Raw genomic sequence first — 21,692 nt, 5'->3', positions numbered from 1 at the left:
TGAAAAGGAATGTGATCATCTCAAAACAGACGACTGAGGTGTCCGAGAGTGACCGAACAGGGATGCGGAGTCTTGCTTCAGTACCACGGAGAGATCATAACTAGGTTTTGTTTGTGCGTTTTTCTAGAGATGCTGATCGAAACCGCAAGATTCCAGTTAGAAAACAGGCGGTGGGGGTGGGGGGGGTGGGATTTGGTTCTTTTGTCCAAATTTAGCAGTCATTAGTGCACAGGATCTATCCCGGATTATGCAGGTGAAGGTAGGAGGTGAAGGTTGTACCGAAAGGGAAACGGTTTTCTCCGGATTGCTTTACCAAGAGGCGCGTATCAGAATTAAAATGAAAATAAGCCAGTATGTGGAAACATCACAGGTATCTAGTAACAGGGACGGTAGTTAGAGCTTGAACAACTTTACTTCCTCTCTGCATCTTTCGCATTCGAATTCATTTGTCAGATGAAACTCACCAATTCTGACTCTCCACTTTCCTATGCCATTCACTAGCCTTTCTGACATCTTGCAACATAGAAGCGGAAATTTCGGGGGGACGCGGGCACGAGAGCTTGAAGCGGGGTGGAGGGGTCCTGCCTCACCACCAGGAGAATAGTCTGGGGAGAGGGTGGTGGGGTAGGAGAGGTAGGACTCTCGAATCCGTACGGAGATTGCTGCCGCTTAGAGTCCCACGCTGCTGTTGGCTCAGCAGAGGTCAGCCGCGGGCGAAAGTTCACCACGATAGCGCCCCTGCCGGGTTTCCAACGCCTGGCGCTGACTGGGGGGCTGGCAGACCACTACAGCCCGCTCCCTCCTGCGCGGACCCCGCCCTCCTCCCCCGACTCCTCCCACCACCACGGAGTTCGGGCGCCTGCGCGTGGTGGCTGGTCGGCCCCCCAACCCCGAGAAAGCCCATTGGCCGCTGGGTGAGGCCGGGCACTACCTGGCGCCTGTGGCGGCCGCACGTGCTGGGAGCAGAAGCAGCGATCGCAGTTATGGCGTCGTTACTTTGGGGAGGCGACGCAGGGGCTGCGGAGAGCGAGCGGCTGAACGGCCACGTAACTGCCACCGAGCCGGGGAGGGCAAGGGGACAGGGGCTAGAACAGCACTCCCGGAGGGAAATGTGCTGGGGAGGGGAAGGGGGAGCTCCGCCAGGGTTTGGAGCCGGGTGTCAGATGGTGGAGGGGAGGTGTGACAAGGATTTGGAAGAGGGCCACGGGAAAGGAGACCCCAAGAGAAACAAGACCTTTGGTTTGAAAAGGCAAAATGAAGACACCTGCGGGAGGGAAAGCAGCTGGGAGCCCCAAGTGGACCCTGAGTTTTCTACTGTCCCAATTTGACCATTAAGCCTCAGCTAGCCTCCATCTCATCTACCAACGCGCTTTCCTATCAGCTATCCCTTGCTCGTGCTGTGACCCCTCAAGGACTGTCACATTTAGACTCGAGGCTTATAAAGAGGAACTTCATATACAGGGGCAGTAGAAAGTCTCCTCCAATTTTAGGATAATTCATACAGGAGACCTGCTTCTCAAAGGAATCCGTTAATACATAATATCGCAAAGGAAGCAGTATTGGCGTGGCCTTCCCTGCCTCCCTTCCAGCCCGTGTTAGGGGGTGGCACTGGGCTGCTTGATGCCTTGCTTCCCCATATTGATTGAAATTTGTATCTTTCAATAGTTTTCAAACGTCATCCATCCCCGGAAGAACCTTCGGGGTATTAAGAGTCCTACCGTTCCAAACGTAGGTGAGTGTTGTTAAAGAAGATTGGGCTCAGTTCATTTAAAAAGCATTGCTTTCCTTATGTCCCTGGCAATTTTGGCTCCCTTAATTTAACATTCAAGACCCTCCACTACCTTTCCAATCTTTTAACCCACTCCTCCACTGCTTGACCCTTCCTTTGTACACACTGTAGAGTCGGCAGGAGAAACTGGGATGATACGCTGGACGTTCCTGCTTGGCATTTATCTTTACAGTTGTTTCTCTTCCATCCTTTTAGACGGTTCTGTTAATAACACCGAAGAAGATGATGAAGAAGATGGAGGTAGGAAATAAATTCATTTGTGTGTATTTACTGGCATTCTGTTTCCTTTAATCATGACTTTCACAATGTGGGTGAATAATACCATCTTAATTGGAAAAGAACCATCTTTGCTTCTGTTTTCTTTATAAATAGTGAATGTCAGAAGAAATACTAACTTAGGAGTCAGGATTACTTCTTTAGAGGAAATTGAAATAGAATATGCAGGAACGGGTTATGAATTTTCAGCTGGCAAGGAAAAATTAGGTCTGCTGGCAATAGATGTAGGCTTGGTTGAGGTTAGAGGTTGGTGTAGCAACAGAGCATAAGAAACTGGATCCTCGTGGAAACAAAAAGGAATTCTCAGTGCTGTGTCATTCTTTCTAGAACCTTCTTTTGGAAGAAAAATGAGAGTAGGAACAGTTGCTTGATATACAACCCCTGAATGGAAGGAAGCAACTTGTTAGATGTCATTCAGGAGGCTTGACTTTCCCCCTGCAATATCCCCTGTTTTATCCTTGTTTTTCTAGTGGAATTGGCAGCTAATTCACTCTTGAACAAGTTAATCCGGCAGTCCTTAGTAGAATCCAGTCACCGAGTTGAAGTCTTACAAAAGGATCCCAGCTCTCCACTCTACTCAGTGAAAACATTTGAAGAGCTGCGGCTGTGAGTATTTTTACTTTAAGTGTAGGAAAATTCCAGAGAGCATAGCACAGAACAAACTAATCTGCTAATAATCATCATCAGGATCTCCTTGGTGTTCTAATGGTCAATATTCAAATGAGATGTGGACATTTTGCATGCAATTAAAATATAGCTCAAAGAGGAACACTAGGATACCTGAATTGTCCAACGACTTGAGAACATTTTTGATGGTAAAATATTTTAACCTTGCTGTGCTAAGGGGGATAGCTAAGCCAGACACAGCCATATTGCTACTCTCCATACCAGAATACAGATAACAGGAATTTTGATGACCCAAATACCCCTTTAGATAAGTTACAAGCTTTTACCTTTTTAATTATTTTTTTTTGTCTCAGATGGTATTTAAATGAATAACTTTCCCAAATAGGTTTGCATTTCCTAGGGAGTTATCAGCTGGCATTAAGGAAATGTATTTGAATAGGTCGAGTTACTGATACGGACTTATGTAAGTGGGGAAATCCAAAATCCCAATGCCTGCTTTCTAGTTGGGGAGAAGCTTACTTATGATTAAAGGTTGGCTGCCAGTAATCTACCAATTAATCTACCAATTCAGCGTGTCCAAAATGTGCATGTCATTGTAGTGGAAGTATTCCAGCCTACTTCACTTTATCCTCTTTCTGACATCTATCCTGAGACCCCAGGAAAGATGCATTTAAAAATACTGGCTCAGGAGCATGAGCTAATATTGCGTCTTCTGCTCCTAGAGAGAATTGATATAAGAATCACCTAAATGAAATTTTGTTTTCTCTGAAAATTGCCATTGAAACATTAAAGTTTGTCATTGACTAAAAAGAAATAAACAATAAATCTCAGTTTTCTGCTTGTGTGGAAAATAAAACTCTACTGGAAAATTGATGCACTCCTATCAGATGAGTTTTTCCTTTTTTTTTCTTGGTTCAAGAGAAAGTTCAACGTTAGGCCCTTACTACTGTCCTTGGCCTGGGCTTATGACATAACATTACTTTATTGCTCCAACTGTGCAGTCATGATTGTATATGTTTGAGAGTTGAGGTTTAACTTGTATATTTCCAAATACTACTTTTTATACCCAGTTGCAAAGTGGCCTAATTTAAAAATGCACCTTTCAGGTTTGTATTTCTGAGGCTACTGACGCATCATAGACCTTAAGTATTTGATTTTTTTTTTTTTTTTTGACAGAAAAGAAGAGTTACTAAAAGGGATCTATGCAATGGGATTTAATAGACCATCCAAAATTCAAGAGATGGCTCTCCCTATGATGCTGGCACATCCGTGAGTTTCTAGGGTAGTGGTATTCCAACTGGTTATTTTTAGTCTCTTATATTCAGTTTATGCCCAGGAGCTTGTATTCAGTTTATGTCCAGCATATCCTCTTTTCTACAGACCTCAGAACCTCATAGCCCAGAGTCAGTCTGGAACAGGAAAGACAGCTGCTTTTGTCTTGGCAATGCTAAGCAGAGTTAATGCCTTGGAATTGTTTCCACAGGTAAGGAAGGGCTGGGAGAGAGATGGGGATGCTTGCGGTGCCAAAGATATTTTAGTCATAGGCAATATTGCTGCAATGACGTGATGGTATTTAGACTAGACGTTCTTTCATAAGATCAGAGTATTGCGCAGCAGTACGGGGCAGTGATTGAGAGCACAGGCTTTACAGTTTGACTGGTTCCAATTCCAGCCTCTCTACTTGCCAGCTGAAAGTCTTAGGCGAGGTCGTAAATCTTTTGGAGTATGTTTTCTTGTCAGTAAAGATAACACTTACAAAGGTATGGATCACAGTTATTCTGTTCACCCTTGAACCCTAACGCCAGTCACAGTGCTTGGCTTGTAGAAACCACTCCTTAAACGTTGAATGAATGAATGAATGAATACCTGCCTCATAGGATTGTCATGCAGATTGAGTGAATGAATGTACATTTTTAGCACCGTGCTCAACAAAGTGAGCGTTCAGTAGTGATAGCTGTATAGCTGTAGGTCACCCAGTCCCTCCTACTCGTTTAGTGGAGAAGGAAACAGAGGCTTGGAGAGGGAAAGGTCACACGTGAGGTCACAGTTGTCAGAGAGCGACTGAGCAGGGGCTGGAACTGCGCTTGCCCTTCTCCCAACCTAGTGTCAATACATGGAAAGTATCTGGTGATCTTTTCCTCTTTCTCCAACCTGTGTTCATCAACTTGGTTGACAAACTGGGAACCCAAGTGTTGGGTGCGCTCAAAGCTATGGGGCAGCAAGGATTCCCTCAGGAGGTTTACAACCTGCGCAGCAAGATAACCTGTGGACATGGATGTGGGTGACTAGTGGCAGGCATAGGAAATTCTGTGCTTTCTTTAGACAAGTTCAGAGAAATTTATATCTGGGGTTTGATTTCATGAGTAAAAATCCTTTAGGAGAAGCCATGCTTGAACACATGTTGAGAAATGTGTGTGGAAACTGTTTTTATCACTTGAGCTGTGTTTGCCTCTCTCTATCTCAGATCCTTAATTGAAGTTCAGAAATGCGTTAAATATCACCAGTTTCTTCCATCGACATCTTCATTCATCAACAGCCACCATTTATAGGGGGGATGGAAGTAACAAATGAAAGAGTTTCAGGGAACATTCTGCCAGAGATGTGTAAGATGGATTGGACCAAGCAGGGAGTGCTCTGGAAATGGGCAGACTTTTAATATCAGGGAAGAGGTGATGGGGACCACACTCAAGCTGTAATTAGTCTTGCATCCCTTCTCTTTTTGATTCCCAGCCCCCCTTCATCCCATTTTTCCCCTACCAAAACAGCGTGACCCATAACCTGTGTTTCTTCATGACCTTTCAGAGAGGAATGTATAAAAGGAAGCTGCTTCTCCATCCTTCAGCCCCTTCTCCCCTTCCATACTCAACATTCACCCCAGATCTGTCAGCTGCTAAGTTGTATTCAAGTAAAAATATTCTGTTCAACCAAAATCTCCAGTTTCACTTCTGTGCCTCTTCCTCCACAAATTTTAATTGTATTTCAGAATTGCATGATGGCTGTTATGAACCTTTCTCCTTCCCCGCTTCTCTCTCGCTCCCTCTCTCAGTGCCTCTGCTTGGCTCCTACTTATGAACTGGCTCTGCAAACTGGCCGTGTGGTCGAACGGATGGGGAAATTCTGTGTGGATGTTCAAGTGATGTACGCCGTTCGAGGGAATCGAAGTATGTACCAGCAAGCCAGCCCTGGCTGATATTTTAAATCCCGACTGCACCACTAACACAGTCGTGGTATATACCTTCTCTGCTTTCTTGCCTCTAAAGTGGTGGATATAATGGCACCTATATCATAGAGTTGTTACTGGAATTAAATAAAATGATACAGATAAAGCACTGTGCACACCCCTGGCACGTAATAAGGACCCAGTAAATGTTAGCTGCATCATTCCCACAGCCCAGAAGAGGGTGCTTTTGCTTGTTCTTTTCTGTGAGGCTCAGTTGTTTTGTGCAGAACAGCTTTTATTGTTTCACTTTTTCATTAAAGTATTACATGCATAAAGTGAACAAAAAAACTTTAAAACACAGAAAATTCAAAGGTAAAAGTGAAAATTCTTTCAAAAACCTATTTCCAAAGACAGCTATGGTTTTGTTAACAAATCTTTGTGTGTTTTTTTGTTTTGTTTTTGAGTGCTTACAAAAATGGGAGCATTTTTTTTCACACTGTTCAAAATCTTACGCGTTTTAAACATCTTTTCATGTCAGTATGTATAGCCCCACCTCATTCTTTTGACTAGCTGTATAATGTTCTGTCATTTATTTCATGTAACCTGTTGAGACATTTTGGTTGTTTTCCATTTGGGGAAGGTTTGTAGGCCTTTCACTGCTGTGCCAGTGTTTCTGTAGGACAATGGGAATGCTGCAGGGTGGCTTTTTAGATGACCGTGGCGCAGAATCAAATATGCACGACTATTATCATTACTGTAAACCTAGAAACTTGGGAATTTATCCTAAAACTCTGTAAAATCAAAAACCACAAAGACCCTCAGGGTTGGCACTTGGAAAGCCATTACGAAATGTGTTTCATTACCGGGAATTGTGGATGGTTAGAGTTGTTTGCGTCTGAAGGAAGCCTTTAAACCCTTTTCCTTTTCCCCCTAGTTGCCAGAGGCACTGATGTCACCAAACAGATCATAATTGGCACTCCTGGGACTGTCCTAGATTGGTGTTTCAAGCAAAAATTAATTGATTTGACTAAGATTCGTGTGTTTGTCCTGGATGAAGCAGATGTGATGATCGACACGCAAGGATTCTCAGACCAAAGCATTCGTATTCAAAGGTAACCTTCACATCCAGCCTTTTCTTCCTGGATCTTCTGTCCAGAGGAGGAATTTCATTTGTCTGCTGCTCCTAATTGTCTTTACTGCTTATTCCCCACTTCTTTCACCTTTAAAATAAGTTGGGTTTTTATTATTTTCACCAGCTCAATGGGCCTTCAGCCTGCTGTAATTTCCCAACTTCATTTTGTAATCTTGCCTGATTGCTTTACTCTTGTGCTGCAGGCTTACAGATGGAATCCATATACAGTGGGTCTGCACCAAATTTTGCCAGTTATCTTATATTTGAGCAAAATTCTAAAGAGAATTCATTAAAACCTGATAGCGCTATCGTGAGGACACAGTAGCCTGGGATCAGGAGCCTAGTATCTAGTCCTGACTTTGCCTGTAAGTTGTTAAATAAATCCTGTCTATTTCCTAGGCCTCTCTCCCAGGATCACCAAGGGGCTTAAAATTGCAGATTATCAGGCCTAACCTGAACCTTACTGAATCAGAATTTCTGGGAGTGGGCTTTAAGAGTCTGCATCGCTCATTTTTAAATAAAGTGTTTATACACTGTGTTAAATTCAAGTATAATATTGAAAGACTTGTAATGATAACCAGTAATCCCCTGCCCCAACCCCTAGAGAATACTGTCCGTTATGACATTAACTTTCATATCTTTAAATAACCTGCTCCCATTGCTATTTCTCGTTGTATATTTATTATATACAACATTGTTGGTTACCTTCACAGCTGGTATTGATATCATTATCACAACACAAATAGCGTTCACTGCTGAGTATTGAGTTACTATAATTATGTTTTTCTTGTGCTTCTCCCCCTAGAGTTGCCTGTTTTTCTTCATTTGGTTACTGTCACTGTGTAGCGGTCTTTAATTTTTCTCTGCCTGTTTCATCATACGTGTCATATGTCAGTGATATCTCCAGATAGTCAAATACATCTTAAAATTCCATCGGTTTCTTTTTTTTCCGGAAGATCTCCCACACTCACTGTCTCCGGTTTCAGCCCGGGCTGGTTGCGCTCCGGTCCTGTGGTCACAGCCGCATTACAGGCTTCCCCTGTCCTCATTAACAGTTTTCAATCTTCTGTCTTGTGGGTCCTTTTTCTTGGTTTACTGTTGGTTTACTGAATATGCTGGAACGTATCTGCTAATGGCTTCCTGCAAAAGGATGTGTAGGAAGTTCATTTTCTAGCCCCTGCTTGTCTGAAAATGTTTTTATTGTACCTGTAAATTTGATCTTTGGGTTGAGTTTCCCTGGATGTGGAATTCTGTCTTGAAAAGCTTTCTCCCTATAAATTCGGAGACAGTGTTGAAAACAGAAGAGTGGTGGTTTTTTTACTATAATTAATACTGTTTGCAGTGTTGCTGCTGGAAGGTTTAATGTCATCCTGATCCTAAGACTTTTGTCTGTGATCTGTTTTTTCCTCGCTAGAAGGTTTTGGAATCTTTTTCTCCAGGATGTACTGAAACTTCTCAGTGTTGTGCTTTGGTTCAGATCTTTTTTTTCTTCATGGTACTAGACACATGGTACACTCTTTTCATTCCCAAAACTTGTGCCTGCCAGATCTGGGCAAATTTCTTGTTACTTCTTTCCCTGCGGTGACCAACTTTTTAGGAAGACAACCCGGGATACAGTCATAGCAGGCAAATATGTATGTACATACATACACACACATATATCTCATATATATATAAAACTATAATACAGAAGAAATAATCATACATGTGTTACTTTAACATAAAAATATGGAAAATATATGTTTATTTGAAATTATGTATTATTCTGTACTTTTCTGTTGCATTAGTGCTACTATTTAAACAAAACTGTAGAACTAAACTGGCAATTAGGGCTTCCCTGGTGGCGCAGTGGTTGAGAATCTGCCTGCCAATGCAGGGGACACGGGTTCGAGCCCTGGTCTGGGAAGATCCCACATGCCGCGGAGCGACTAGGCCCGTGAGCCACAATTGCTGAGCCTGCGCGTCTGGAGCCTGTGCTCCGCAACAAGAGAGGCTGCGATAGTGAGAGGCCCGCGCACCGCGATGAAGAGCGGCCCCCGCTTGCCGCAACTAGAGAAAGCCCTCGCACAGAAACGAAGATCCAACACAGCCATAAATAAATAAAAATTAAAAAAAAAAAAAAATTAAACTGGCAATTAGTAGTAATTCATAGGAGAACTAATTAAATAATATGTATGAGAAAAATACAACAATAATGTTTCATCTCTGATATAGCAATTTAATTTTTTTAAACATGATTGGCTGCTTAAATTTTGGAGGCTGTGCTATTGTATATTCTTTTTTTTTTTCTTTTTTTTTGGCCACACCACACAGCTTACAGGATCTTAGTTCTCCAACCAGGGATTGAACCTGGGCCCTCAGCAGTGAGAACACCGAGTCCTGACCACTGGACCTCTCTGGAATTCCCTATTGTATATACTTAAGATACATAATTATGGAAGTATTTATGAGGAGAACGTAAATACGATAGAACTAATTAAACATATTACAGTAAGTCCCCACATACAAATGAGTTCCGTTCCGAGGGCGTGTTTGTTAAGTCCAGTTTGTTCATAAGTCCAACAAAGTTAGCCTAGGTACCCAACTAGCACAATTGGCTATATCGTACTGTACTGTAATAGGTTCATAATGCTTTTCACACAAATAATACATAAAAAACAAACACAAAAAATAAAACATTTTTAATCTTACTTACTTTTCAAGTACAGTACCTTGAAAAGTACAGTAGTACAGTACAACAGCTGGCATCCAGGGTCTGGCATCGAGTGAACAGGCAAGAAGAGTTACTGACTGGAGGAGGGAGAGGAGGTGGGAGGTGGTAGAGCTGAAGGATCGTCAGCAATAGGAAACGGAGGGCGAGCTGCAATTTCACTCACACCTGACGCTGATGGCACACGTTCTGGTTCCTTGCTGGATTCAATTCTGTCTACCCTCTTGAAAAAACGATCCAGTGACGTCTGGGTAGTAGCTCTTTTTTTCTCATCATAGATGACACGGTAGCAATGGATTGCATTCTGAATGGCTGCTGCAACCTTCATGTACCATTCTGCGTTCGGGTCCTATGCGTCACAAACTAACAGTGCCTCCTCAAATAAAGAAAATCCCCTTGCCATTTCCTGAGTCGTGAATCTCTTCAGTTCTTCAGTTACTTCTTCCTCTTTTCTCTCTTTGTCCTTTCTCTGGGCCTCCAATTCCATCAGGTCTTCATTAGTAAACTCCTTGTGTTGCACAGCAAGGAGTTCAGTGAAGTCCTCTTGCTTCAAATAAAGATACTGTACTACTGTACTCTATACAGTATGGCACAGTAAAGTACACAAAAGCACAACCACTTGTAGAGGATGCATGCATGTGACAACGTACGCCAGACACGTGAACTAACGTACGTGATTGGACATGTGAACACACATCCGCATCTTTGAAGGTTCGCAACTTGAAGTTTCGTATGTAGGGGACTTACTGTACCTATATTTAATGACAGACACAATAATGACACTTTATTTTCTGTCTCACAGTGTGGTAAGATGTTTTGACTCTCTCTTTTCCAGTATCCTCTGAACTCCCTGCAGCCCTCTTTTCTTGTATGTGGCAGTAAAACAGAATACAGTCAAATCTAAAATTCATTTTGACTTGCAGCTCTGCCCTTATTAAGCCCACACTGATTCTTTTTTTTTTTTTTTTTTGGAGTATAGTTGATTTACAGTGTTGTGTTAGTTTTCTGCTGTACAGCAAAGTGAATCTGTTATAGGTATACATATATCCAGTCTTCTTTAGATTCTTTTTTGATATATGTCATTACAGAGTGTTGATTTGAGTTCCCTGTGCTATACAGTAGGTCGTTATTAGTTATCTATTTTATATATAGTAGAAGCCCACACTGATTCTTGGTATCAGTCCAGTGTGATATCCTCTGAACAAAAGTGTTCAAGCATAGAGTACTTAGGAGTTTACCTACTAGCAACAGTGGTTTTTAGACTTGCAAGAATCAATTTCTAGCTCCTTCAAAATGTTCTTCCACTGTATCTGCAGGCTCGTTTCTGTGGACCAACTGTTTGTCATTCAGATCCTTTGCATCTATAAATCCATCGTTTAGGGTATCCATGTCTAAAATGTCCATCATTTTCAAGCACTCTGAAGTCTATTAGATGTCATCGTAAGTGAAACCTCTTCTCCTCAGGGAACATGATTAGAAAGCACAGAGGTGACTTAAGCTTGTCAAACTGAAAGATGGATTCTTTACAAATTTAGTAAAGAAATAAGAAAGTCCTCAACTTGGCTGTCCTTTTCTGGTGACATTTTTTGACTTCTGCAGCAGTTTTATTCCTAAAAAAAGGAAAAATGAGTCATTTTTTGCTACAAGTTTTTGTTGCAACCTTTACAGAACACCAGACAGCCCAGGTGCAGTCAGTACGAGGCCTCTTCACAAGTCACCAGACAGCTGTGGAGAAACAGTGTGGTATTTCTATTTTACTATAATCTTTTTCTCCATTCTCATCCTTGACATATTTCCAAGTTGGAGTTGGACATTCTTTTTGTCTCAAACTTTGAAAATAGGCCAACATTTTAAATCTTTTCACTGGCCAGCTACAATGGCAGGCATCTCGTAGGCACACATCTGAGGTGGCTCTACGTCCATTTCTGCACAGTTAGAAATCTTATTAAGGCTTCTGCAAGTTTGAAATAACAAAGTGACCCAAAACTTTGGTAATGAAAAGCTCAATATCACAGGTAAGCAAATTGTATGTGTTTTTAGAAGTATTGTGTACAAAGGATGCAGGACATTTAGCTGGTAAGATCTTTTCATGTTCTTTGATAAGGAATTTATAGACTGAATGGAATATGCCAGAATATACATTTGCACTGCTGCTCATGCAGGGAGTTGAACAAAAGCTAGTTTGTATTTGGATACAATGTCAACAGTCTTCTGTTGTATATTTTCTGTGCTGTATAAAAACTTCATAGAAGCCAAAAAGATGTTTTGAGACTCCATTTTTTCAAAACCAAGTACCTAAGAGATTCGGGGGTGGGAGGCGTGTATTTTGTGTTGGCCGTGATTTGAAATCTCACTGGATATACTGTAGAAGCATGGTCTCTGGTAAGATCTGAGACACTCCACTCTACACTGAGAGAGGAAAGACGTCTGTTATCAAAAGTTCCCGCCTTGTTCACCCGCAGGACACTTTACTTGCAGCCTCTGAACCAGGAAATGTAACTTTACTCAGTTTCATAGGGATGGCAAGGGAAAGATACAGTCACACGTGTCCCTTTGCATGATGTGGGCAAACTCTTTCAGCTGAGCCCTGGTGTGTTTGGAGGAGGCAAAAAACTTAATTTAGAAGTATTGCCTGTCTCATCCTGAACTTGTGCGATTCAGTTTCCATATATGCTTTCCACATCCCTTCTCCGCCAGGCCTAGTCCCGAATTCATCCCTTCATTTGGTGCAGTCTGCTCTGTTTGCATTATTTACCTCTTTAACCCAGTTGTATGTGTCATTCCATCCGTCACTAAAATAACACAGTCGGTTAGCCTTTTTCTGTCCTGTCTGGATCATACCGGCATTGTCCTCTGTTTCTTTTCCATAGCTTCCTTTTCTTGTCTTATGGATGCAAAACATCCATAACACAAGAAAGATACGTGATATCTACAGTTACCTCTTTGAGGATATTAATTATAGCATTAAAATTTTTTTCCGTTCTCAACCCTGTCTCTGAGTGATCTAAGTTTCCTTTTGTGTTTGTTGGCTACAGTCTGTCTTTGTGGCGGATCTTTCCTCCTCACATCTGGTGACCCTGCACTAGCCTTTCATAACCCAAGCTGAGGAACTAGAAAGCTTATTTATCGACAGCTCTGTGTGCACGGTTGGGGCTTGTAACTTGGAAGCTTCACTTTAGGATGCTTGTCACCTGGAGGTCTTTAGGAGTAGGTAGTGTCTCTAATCTCCTTCCTGGGACACTCCGTTGCTGGCATCTTGGGAGCAGAGCAGGATGCTCCGGTGGATGGGCTGGGAGGGGTCCATCGTTCAGTATACGTATTTTCACTTGATCCCCTATTCAGCTGTCTGCTTTGTCCTCACCGTCTGCTGAGGCTCTTCTGCTTGTACAAGCTTAGCTGCCAGAGAAGGGTGGGGTCCAGCTGCTGCTTGTATATATTTTCATCCAGCCTTCCTATTTAAAAAAACGTGGGCCCAAGATCAAGCAAGACTCCCTTCTTGCCATCGCCTACCGATAAGTTGGTATGTTTAAATGTAACAGTGAGTAAAAGATGCGGAAGTCCAGGGAAGATTCAATAGTCAAAAAGGGCTTTCTACTAAAAAGAATATTAAGTAAAATTAGATAGAGTATTTATGTTGGTTGTTCATCCCTCCATTGTTCAGTTTTCCTTTCTTTTGCTTAAAATACATTAAGTCACAGCACTGTCCAATAGAAATATAATGTAAGCCACATGTGTAATTTAAAATTTTTCAGATAGCCACATTAAAAAAGAAACAGGTGAAATTCATGTTATAAAATATTTTATTTAACGTGACATATCAAAAATAGCATCTTAGCAAGTAATGTTACCAATCTAAAAATTGTTAATGAAATACTTTGCATTCTTTCTTTTCATACTGAGTCTTCAAAATCCAGTGTGTTCTGCAGAACAGCCCATGTTTCCTTCCCTTGGACAGTTTGTATAAGCTTTCTTTCTGGAATGAAATGGCCGCAGCCTTGGGACACCAGTCCTAGTGCCCTCTTTTTCCAGGTGAAGGGTGTGGGAGAACAGATGGCCGAGCGACGCAGCCTGCTGTACAGATTCTCCGCATGTCTTCTCACAGCCCTCCCCCTACCCCCACCAGGCCTCTGGTCTTGCACGTCCTAGACCTCCCAGTGGTTCTGAGGGAACGGCTGCCTTTGCATCAGCTCTTCCCTCTGTGGCGCTCATATTGTAGCTTCATCCACCTTCTCGGTTATCACGCTTTTCCGTCTTGCAAAAATATATTGAAATATCTCATCCACCCGTTTCTCTCCTCTTATTCTGCACGTTTTGTAAGTTCATATCTTAATCACTTTATAGTCACATTAGTGGGATGCTGGACACTGAGAAGGTAACAGACGTAGTCTCCTGTGGCCAACCAGAAATCGGTCCGATTGTTGTTTGAAAAGCTCCCAGATGATTCAGGTCCCAGGCTTGAAAGAATGTCTGGGAATCACTGGACTGTATGAGCTCACCTGCTCCCTTGTAGCCCTGACTGCTCATTCTCTAAGTGCTCTGTTGTCTTCTCAAAGGCAGTGATTCCTCTCTGGTCTCTCTTCTATTTTGTTGTTTAAAAAATTAACTTTTTAATTGATGTGTAAAATATGGACAGAGAAATATACAAATCCTAAGTGTACTGCTGGGTGAACTATCACAGAGGGGCTATGCTCATGGGACAATGGCCCAGATCAAGACACAGAACTTAACTGGCACCCCGGAAATCCCCTGCAGCCCCTTTCCTGTCACCCGCCCCTCTCTCCTCCACAGGCGTAGCTGTATCCTGACTGCTGACTCCGTACACTCATTTTGCCTTTTTTTTGCACTTGGTATCAATTAGCCTGTGTTCACTGTGGGTTCAGTTTACATTCCACATGCAGTAGCATCTTCCCCTTCTGCTCCCCTTTTATTTATATCCAAGTCCTTCCCATTCCAAATAGACTTAATGTGGCTGTTCTTTCCCGCCCCAGAGACAGAACACCTGCCATCGAATGATGAGCCTCTGTGCCCTTCATCCGCGTGGAACTTGTGCAGGATGATTGCCGTAAACAGCACCTAGACTAACACCCTAGGCTCCACGAGCCCGTCTTTCCTAAGGAGAAGACTGGCATGAAAACCCAGATCACTTACCTAAACTTCACTCTGGAGCCCCACATTCAGTGTATCCATTTTCCCAAATTCTTGGTGGGCAGGAGGGGCTGACACGTGGCGCTCTGCAGCAGGTGTAGTTGTCGTGGCCGCAGCACCTTTCACGGTCACCCCGGAGCAGGGGCGTGGAGGGCAGCTGATGGCCGTGGGCATCAAGTGCTGGAAGTTGCCCCCCCAGGAGAGGGACAGGCCTGGCCATCGGGTGACGGCCTTCTTCCCTCCTCTCTCGTAGAGCTTTACCCTCCAAGTGCCAGATGCTCCTCTTTTCAGCGACCTTTGAAGACTCCGTGTGGCAGTTTGCAGAGCGGATCATTCCTGACCCCAACGTTATCAAGTTACGAAAAGAGGAGCTGACCCTGAACAACATCCGACAGTATTACGTGTTGTGCAGGAGCAGGAAAGACAAGTACCAGGCTCTGTGCAACATTTACGGTGGCATCACCGTTGGCCAGGCCATCATATTCTGCCAGGTGAGTCCGCCGGGACTTGTCTTACTCGTGCCCAGATTTCTGTGCAGGTGGAGCCGGGCACCGCGTTTGGTGCTTTTTGTACATTGTGTTGTTTAATCTTCAGAGCAGCTCTGAATAGAGATTATCTGTATTTTATGGGTGAAACTGAAGTAATGGAATAGGACTTCAATATGATGTGAAACAGAGGGCATCCTTCTTTTATTTCTTTTTTTCTTTCTTTTTTGGTCGCGCCGCGCTGCTTGTGGCATCTCAGTTGCCTGACAAGGGATTTAACCTGGGCCACGGCAGTGAAAGCCGGAATCCTAACTACTAGGCCACCAGGGAACTCCCTGGGCATCCTTCTTTTAGAGGGACTGCTTCTAACACTTCCCTATTCAGGTTGATGTTTATTGTAGTGTTTCCATAGATACCCTTTATCAGGTTAAGAATGGTCTCTTCTACTCCTAACTTACTATGAGCAAAGCAGCCACTCAGTCACTCACTATTGACAGCCCCTTGTTTTTATTTTCGTATTTACTCTTCCTATCTGACATTTTTCGTGTTCGTGTCTTGGTTGTATTTTTTCACCACCATGTGCACACTGTCAGCTCTGTGAGAGCAGGCTCTCACCTGTTCCACTCATCTTCATGCCCCCACCCTAGAATAGCCCCACCCAGCACGTGGATGGCCCTGGAAACATACTTGTAGAGTAAAGGAAAGCTCAGCTCTGCCGTGGACTAGCCATGTGACCTTGGGCAAATCACTTAATGGTTTTAAGCTTTGGGTTTATTTTTCAGTTTTTTTAAATGAACTTAGGTAGCTACTTCATCAGATCATTAGGAAAGCAGATGAACTTGATGCACGTAAAGGTTTTAGCAAAGTACCTGGCGTACACAAGGATGTCATCATTGTTAGGTTACCTCATTTTGTCATCAGACCACCATGAGAGGTGGGCGGAGCATTTTATTCTCTGTTTCAGGGCTGAGAAGCCAAAGCTCTGACAGGTTGAGAGGATGTGCCCCTTAAAAGCACGGGGGAGGGAGAATCCCCTGCCACATTCTCAGATCCCTCTAGCCCCCAAAGGGAAGGTGAAGCAAAACTCCTCTGCAGCACCCCCAGCTCCCATGCCCTGCAGATGTGAGCGCTGCACACATAGCCAGGCTGCTTCAACTTGGGCGCCATGCTGGGTTTTGATTTTCGTGCAGACTCGTCAAAATGCCAAATGGTTGACTGTGGAGATGATGCAGGATGGCCACCAGGTGTCTCTGTTAAGTGGAGAGCTGACTGTGGATCAGCGAGCTTCCGTCATTCAGAGGTTTCGAGATGGGAAGGAGAAAGTTCTTATAACAACCAACGTCTGTGCTCGAGGTGTGTATGTGTATGCACTTAAAGTCAAGTTTATTGAGGTATCATTTACATATGATAAAATTCACTCTTTTTAAGGATACGTTTCAGAGAGTTTTGACAAACATATATAGTCACGTACCCATCACTGTAATCAAAATATGGAACATTTCCATCCCCCCTCAAAATTTCTCAGTGCTCATTTTCAATCAATCTCTGTGACTAATGACCCCTGCCAACTACTGACCAGATTTCTGTCTCTGTATTTTTGTCTTTTGCAGAATGACATGTAAGTTAAATCATACAGTTGGTAGCCTTTGTGTCTGATTTATTCCACCTGACATCATACTTTGGAATTCATCAATGTTGTTACATGTATCAGTAGGTCATTCCTTGTTATTGCTGAGTAGTAGTCCATGGAATGGGTCGTACCACAATTAGGTCTTCCATTCACCAGCTGATGGACATTTGGATTGGTTACAGCTTGGGGCTGTTTGGACTAAAGCTGTAATAAACATTCATGGGTAAGGCTTATGTGGACATATGCTTTCATTTCTCTTGGGTAAATGCCTAGGAGGAGGATTTCTGGGTCATGTGGTAAGTGTATGTTTAGCTTTATAGGAAACTGCAGAACTGTTTTCCGGAGTGGCTGTGCCCTTTTGCATCTCTGCCAGCAATGTAGGAGAGTTCCAGGTCCAGTTGTGCTCCGTCCTTGTCAGTAATTGGTACTGACACTCTTTTTTCATCTTAAGCTTTCTAGTAGATTTGTGTGGTATCTCGTGTTTTCAACTTGTGTTCCCTAATGACTAATGATGTTGGTCATCTCTGAGGTGTTTTTAATTTTAAAACTGTTGACTACTGGAAGAAAAATCTTTGTTTTTTCAAGAGGAGGGCCTTCGTACTTTCCTCATTCCTCCTGTATCCTTGCCTACACCGCATACTCAAACCGTGTTTCCTAATTTATTACTAGTTCACCAGATAGAACGGAGGACCTGCCATGAGTGCTGAGCTTGGCATTTGGAGGAGTCGCCTAAAAAAGGACGAGGTTCCTTCCCCTCGGGAGCACGCTGCCTAGACTCCTGGCTCTCTAGACCAGCACTAGCCAATAGAAATTTTTGCATTGATATAAATCTCCTATTCTCTGCTGTCCAAGCCATATATGGTGGCTATTGAGCACTTGATGTGTGACTAGTATGGCTGAGGAACTGGATTTTTAATTTGAATTAATTTAAATAACCATAAGGCCAGTGGTTACCATACTGGACAGCACAACTCCAGACCCCAGAGAAAAGAGGGCACAAATTCCTCCAGAGTCAAAGCACCGTACAGGGAGGACAAGGATTATGACCCAGACAGTTTATTAGTGTTGGGGAATGGAGGCGCTAGGTGAGCGCAGAAGTCTTCCTAGGAAACATTAGGAGTGAAAGGTGTGAAAGGAAGGGGAGAACTCTTGGAAGTCTTGAGTTGTTTGTACTTTATCCTGTACTGTTTGGGCAGCTGGATTCTAAACACAAGTGCTCTGGACGTTACTGTGGTGACCATGGTGACGATTAGAGGAGTGTGAGATGAGGGATTGGGGAGACCAGTCCGGAAATTGTTGTAACAGTTGAGGCAATGGATAAAATGACCTGACGAGAACAATGGCCATGGAATGGGGTGGAGCTGGGGCCCTGTGATGGGTAAGGGGATGTGAGACTAAGGGGCTTGCTGGGCACTTAGCACAGTGGGGGTGGAGAAGATGGAAGGGCTCTGTGACCTGCTGAGAGCCCCTCCCCAACACACACACACACATGCGCGCGCACACACACGCACGCACGCACACGCGCTTTGTACATATTTAGACTTCTGTATAATTCGCTTCTACTGACACTCTTTATCCAGCATCATAGACATACATACTTGCAAGCAAACTGCCTGACCAAAGGACCTATTTCATTTACGTAAAAGCAGGTTTGATTTACAGATTGTGTCTATTAAATGAGAATTCCCTTGGCAAATGTGGTTCTTGAATAGCTATGTCCTGAGGAAAAAGTTGCAGGACCCTGCAGTGTCGTTCCTCTTCCAGGGATTGATGTGAAGCAAGTCACGATTGTTGTGAACTTTGACCTGCCTGTGAACCGAGCAGAGGAGCCAGACTATGAGACCTACCTCCACCGTATTGGGCGGACAGGCCGCTTTGGGAAGAAAGGCCTTGCCTTCAACATGATCGAGGTGGATAAGCTGCCCCTGCTGATGAAGATCCAGGACCACTTCAGTGAGTAATACCCTTCATGCTCAGAGCTGTGGACCTGCCCACGTTGACAGTGACGATGTGTGTCGTGGACCTCGAGCCCAGAGGCTCGTGATTGGGTGGGGGCAGGAGCCAGGGAGTAGGCTTCTACTTCTTAGTGCCAGAGTTCCTAACAGGAGGCAGGGGTAACTAAAGGAAGATGTGAAAACCAAGTGGAATTGATATGAGCTCATATTTCTATTTTATTGCTCATTCTGGGATCTGGAGCAGATTTTACATCCATGAAGAACCACCCTAGGCAAAGTAATAAGCTCCTTTAAGATTATATTGTGTCCCCAGCTTCCTTTTTTATGTACGTTTTTCCCTTCCTGTTGCCCCAGCGACCAGCTAGGACGGTCCTAAATCCTGAGGCCTGCTGCCTTCCTCCAGTGCCCCCCCACCCCCGCCATCTAAACAAGGCAGGCTCTGCTAACCCGCTGGGGCTCTTGGATGGGTGTGTTGCACTCTGGTGGAAACTTGAAGGGTAACAGAAGCTGAGATGTCCCCCTGCCCCAGGGCCCTGGATAGATATGGCTGCGGAGCAGGCGAGGAAGAACCCTCGCAGGACTCCAGATGTATCTTTCACCTTTAGGACAATGGTACTTAACCTCTGTGGGAAGCAAAGGACACTATCCCCGGGGAAATGCACACAGGCACATGTGTGCAATTTGGAATATAATTTTAAAAGGTTTGCAGACTGGCTGTGGACCCTTCAGGGAAGTTGATTAAGCACCCCTGCGTTAGGATAACGGAGGAGGGATGGGGGCGGAGAAAGAACCATTAAGATTACTGTTGCTATGGTAATCAACACTCCCTGTTGCCATTCAGCAAAGCCCCCCCCCCAATGCACACGCCCACTTCACCCTCCTGAGCTCAGCCAGGCACCTTCCCAGGTTCCCACCTTCCCCTCTCTGCACTCTGGTGATTTTTTTCTGCCCCACAGTATTTAGACATGTATGTTGTCTTGTCTGGTGCATTTGATGCCATTGTAGTTAGTATGGATTGGTTATTTGGATACCATCCCTTCCTTACCTAATCTAGGGAATGTCCCAGTGTCTCGAGGCTTTCCATACAAGGTGTCACTATCTTCAGAAATATAATGGGATGGAATGAAATTTCGTTTAGGCCCTGGGATAAGACTGTTCCATTCTCTTTTGTTCTTTTAGACAGTAATATTAAGCAACTCGACCCTGAAGACATGGATGAAATTGAAAAGATTGAATACTGAAGAAAGAACTTTATCATTTACAAGTATTCTGGTTTATGCGACAATGTAGGTTTTGAAAGCGATTTTTTATGTTGAGCCTTTTTCAACATGAAACTGTTAATATATGGCAAAATAAATGTCGTGGTAGCCTTAGTTTTAAGACCTGAGGTCTTTCTGAACCAAATTGATGCGAAGCACTTGATCCTTTTGAGTAAAAAAAGGGAGATTATTTCTTATTCCAATCTTTTCACAGATAAACATCTTTGCGTGGGCTACTGGGTTGTTGTGGGATTTAGTTTATAGAATCTGAGCAGGTCATGCTGCCTGTGAATATCTCACGGTGCCGCGAGATGGCAGTAGAACGTCACTGTTTCTGGAATTTGAGTTGGTCGACAAGTGAAAAAACCACACGTCTTCAGACTTGCTCACTGCTGCCCCTCCCACCCCTAGTGTCTTCCCTCCCTCCCCCTCGTCCCCTCCCCACACATGCACGCACCCCTGCACCCCCCCCACCCCCGCACAGACATACACTCTCACGTGTGAGTGCAGGGTGAAACCTTCACAAAGTAAAACAATTTGAAAGAGAGTATTTTGCTTCTTTTTTTAGTGTTTCAACCAACACACAGAATTTCAAGATATTTTTGTATTTTACTTCTTAATGTCTTCAAATTAGAGAAGATTTAATCCATCATCAGTTATTTCATAGTCTCTGAAAATGTGGCTTTATTATAGACATTTCTTAAAAACAGGCGGTGGAGGTGGGGGGAACCCACTTGCCTTAGTAAAGAGGTGACACTTCAGGGAGCCAAAGGGTTTCGCTTTTAAGAACTTAATGGTGTATCTGAGAATCCTGGATGTTTTCCTGCAAGTCCCATTGAGCTGCTTCTCATTTCTCACATTTGCTCCTAAAAAGTGAAGCAGTGGGCTTGGGAAAAAGGGGGGGAAATCGATACTCTCCCAGAAAGCCTGAGCAGGTTTTGCAGCCCACAGCCAGAGCCGGGCCCCAGCTCTGTCACAGCAGACTGCCGCCAGCAGCCTCAGTGAATGCGCCTGTCATCCCCGTGTGGAGGGGTGTTTCTGGCCTGTGTCTTCTGATATTCCACGTGCATGTCACCTGCCCATGTTGTATCCTGTGGGCAGGGCTCAGAAATACATGAAAATCGTTCAGCCTCCTCACCCCACAACAGATATTTATCGTGCACCCTTTATGCTAAACACCAAGGAAGAGAGATGAATAAGATGTACCAGTCATTTCAGAATTCAGAGTCTCACAGCAGAGACTCAGAATAAGCCAGCATTATTTTAATAATGATCTTTGCTTAAGGAAGGGGTTCAGAGGAGGCACCCCAAACACCGTCGGGGCCAGTTTCCCAGAGGAGAAGACATTGTATCTCCTCTTATAAGAGAGAACATGAGTTGCATGGTGCCTCTCCTCGGGTACTTAGTACCTCCTTGCAGTCACCTGACACAGATCCACCGAGACAGTGTTCCAGACCCAGCTGATTGCCAGAATTACCTGGAGAACTTGGGGAAAAAATACAGATTTCTTCCCCATAGTGTACA

The 21,692-nt window shown here is 43.8% G+C and overlaps 1 protein-coding gene across 1 annotated transcript; it reads left to right on the top strand.

The window, feature by feature from the left end:
- Positions 1 to 897: 897 nt before the first annotated feature.
- Positions 898 to 20,203, top strand: DDX25 (DEAD-box helicase 25). The gene is made up of 12 exons (XM_061202416.1): positions 898 to 1,046; positions 1,666 to 1,732; positions 1,985 to 2,029; positions 2,536 to 2,671; positions 3,869 to 3,961; positions 4,073 to 4,175; positions 5,739 to 5,853; positions 6,787 to 6,964; positions 15,093 to 15,330; positions 16,515 to 16,677; positions 18,719 to 18,907; positions 20,089 to 20,203. Exons 1-12 carry the CDS (start codon positions 984 to 986, stop codon positions 20,148 to 20,150), a joined length of 1,452 nt encoding a protein of 483 aa, XP_061058399.1. The 5' UTR covers positions 898 to 983; the 3' UTR covers positions 20,151 to 20,203.
- The last annotated feature ends 1,489 nt before the right edge of the window (positions 20,204 to 21,692 follow it).

This window comes from Eubalaena glacialis, chromosome 10, assembly GCF_028564815.1.
Source record: "Eubalaena glacialis isolate mEubGla1 chromosome 10, mEubGla1.1.hap2.+ XY, whole genome shotgun sequence".
NCBI lineage: Eukaryota > Metazoa > Chordata > Mammalia > Artiodactyla > Balaenidae > Eubalaena > Eubalaena glacialis.
The sequence above is the reverse complement of the archived record's forward strand: the minus strand, read 5'-3'. Positions and strand labels throughout refer to the sequence as shown.

What these genes read in the sequence shown, in the direction of transcription:
- DDX25 (XM_061202416.1), top strand. Translation starts at nt 984, where the DNA reads ATGGCGTCGTTACTTTGGGGAGGCGACGCAGGGGCTGCGGAGAGCGAG. An exon ending in GCGAGCGGCTGAACGGCCAC is followed by an intron (nt 1,047 to 1,665) that starts GTAACTGCCACC and finishes ATCTTTCAATAG; the next exon opens with TTTTCAAACGTCATCCATCC. An exon ending in AGATGATGAAGAAGATGGAG is followed by an intron (nt 2,030 to 2,535) that starts GTAGGAAATAAA and finishes TTGTTTTTCTAG; the next exon opens with TGGAATTGGCAGCTAATTCA.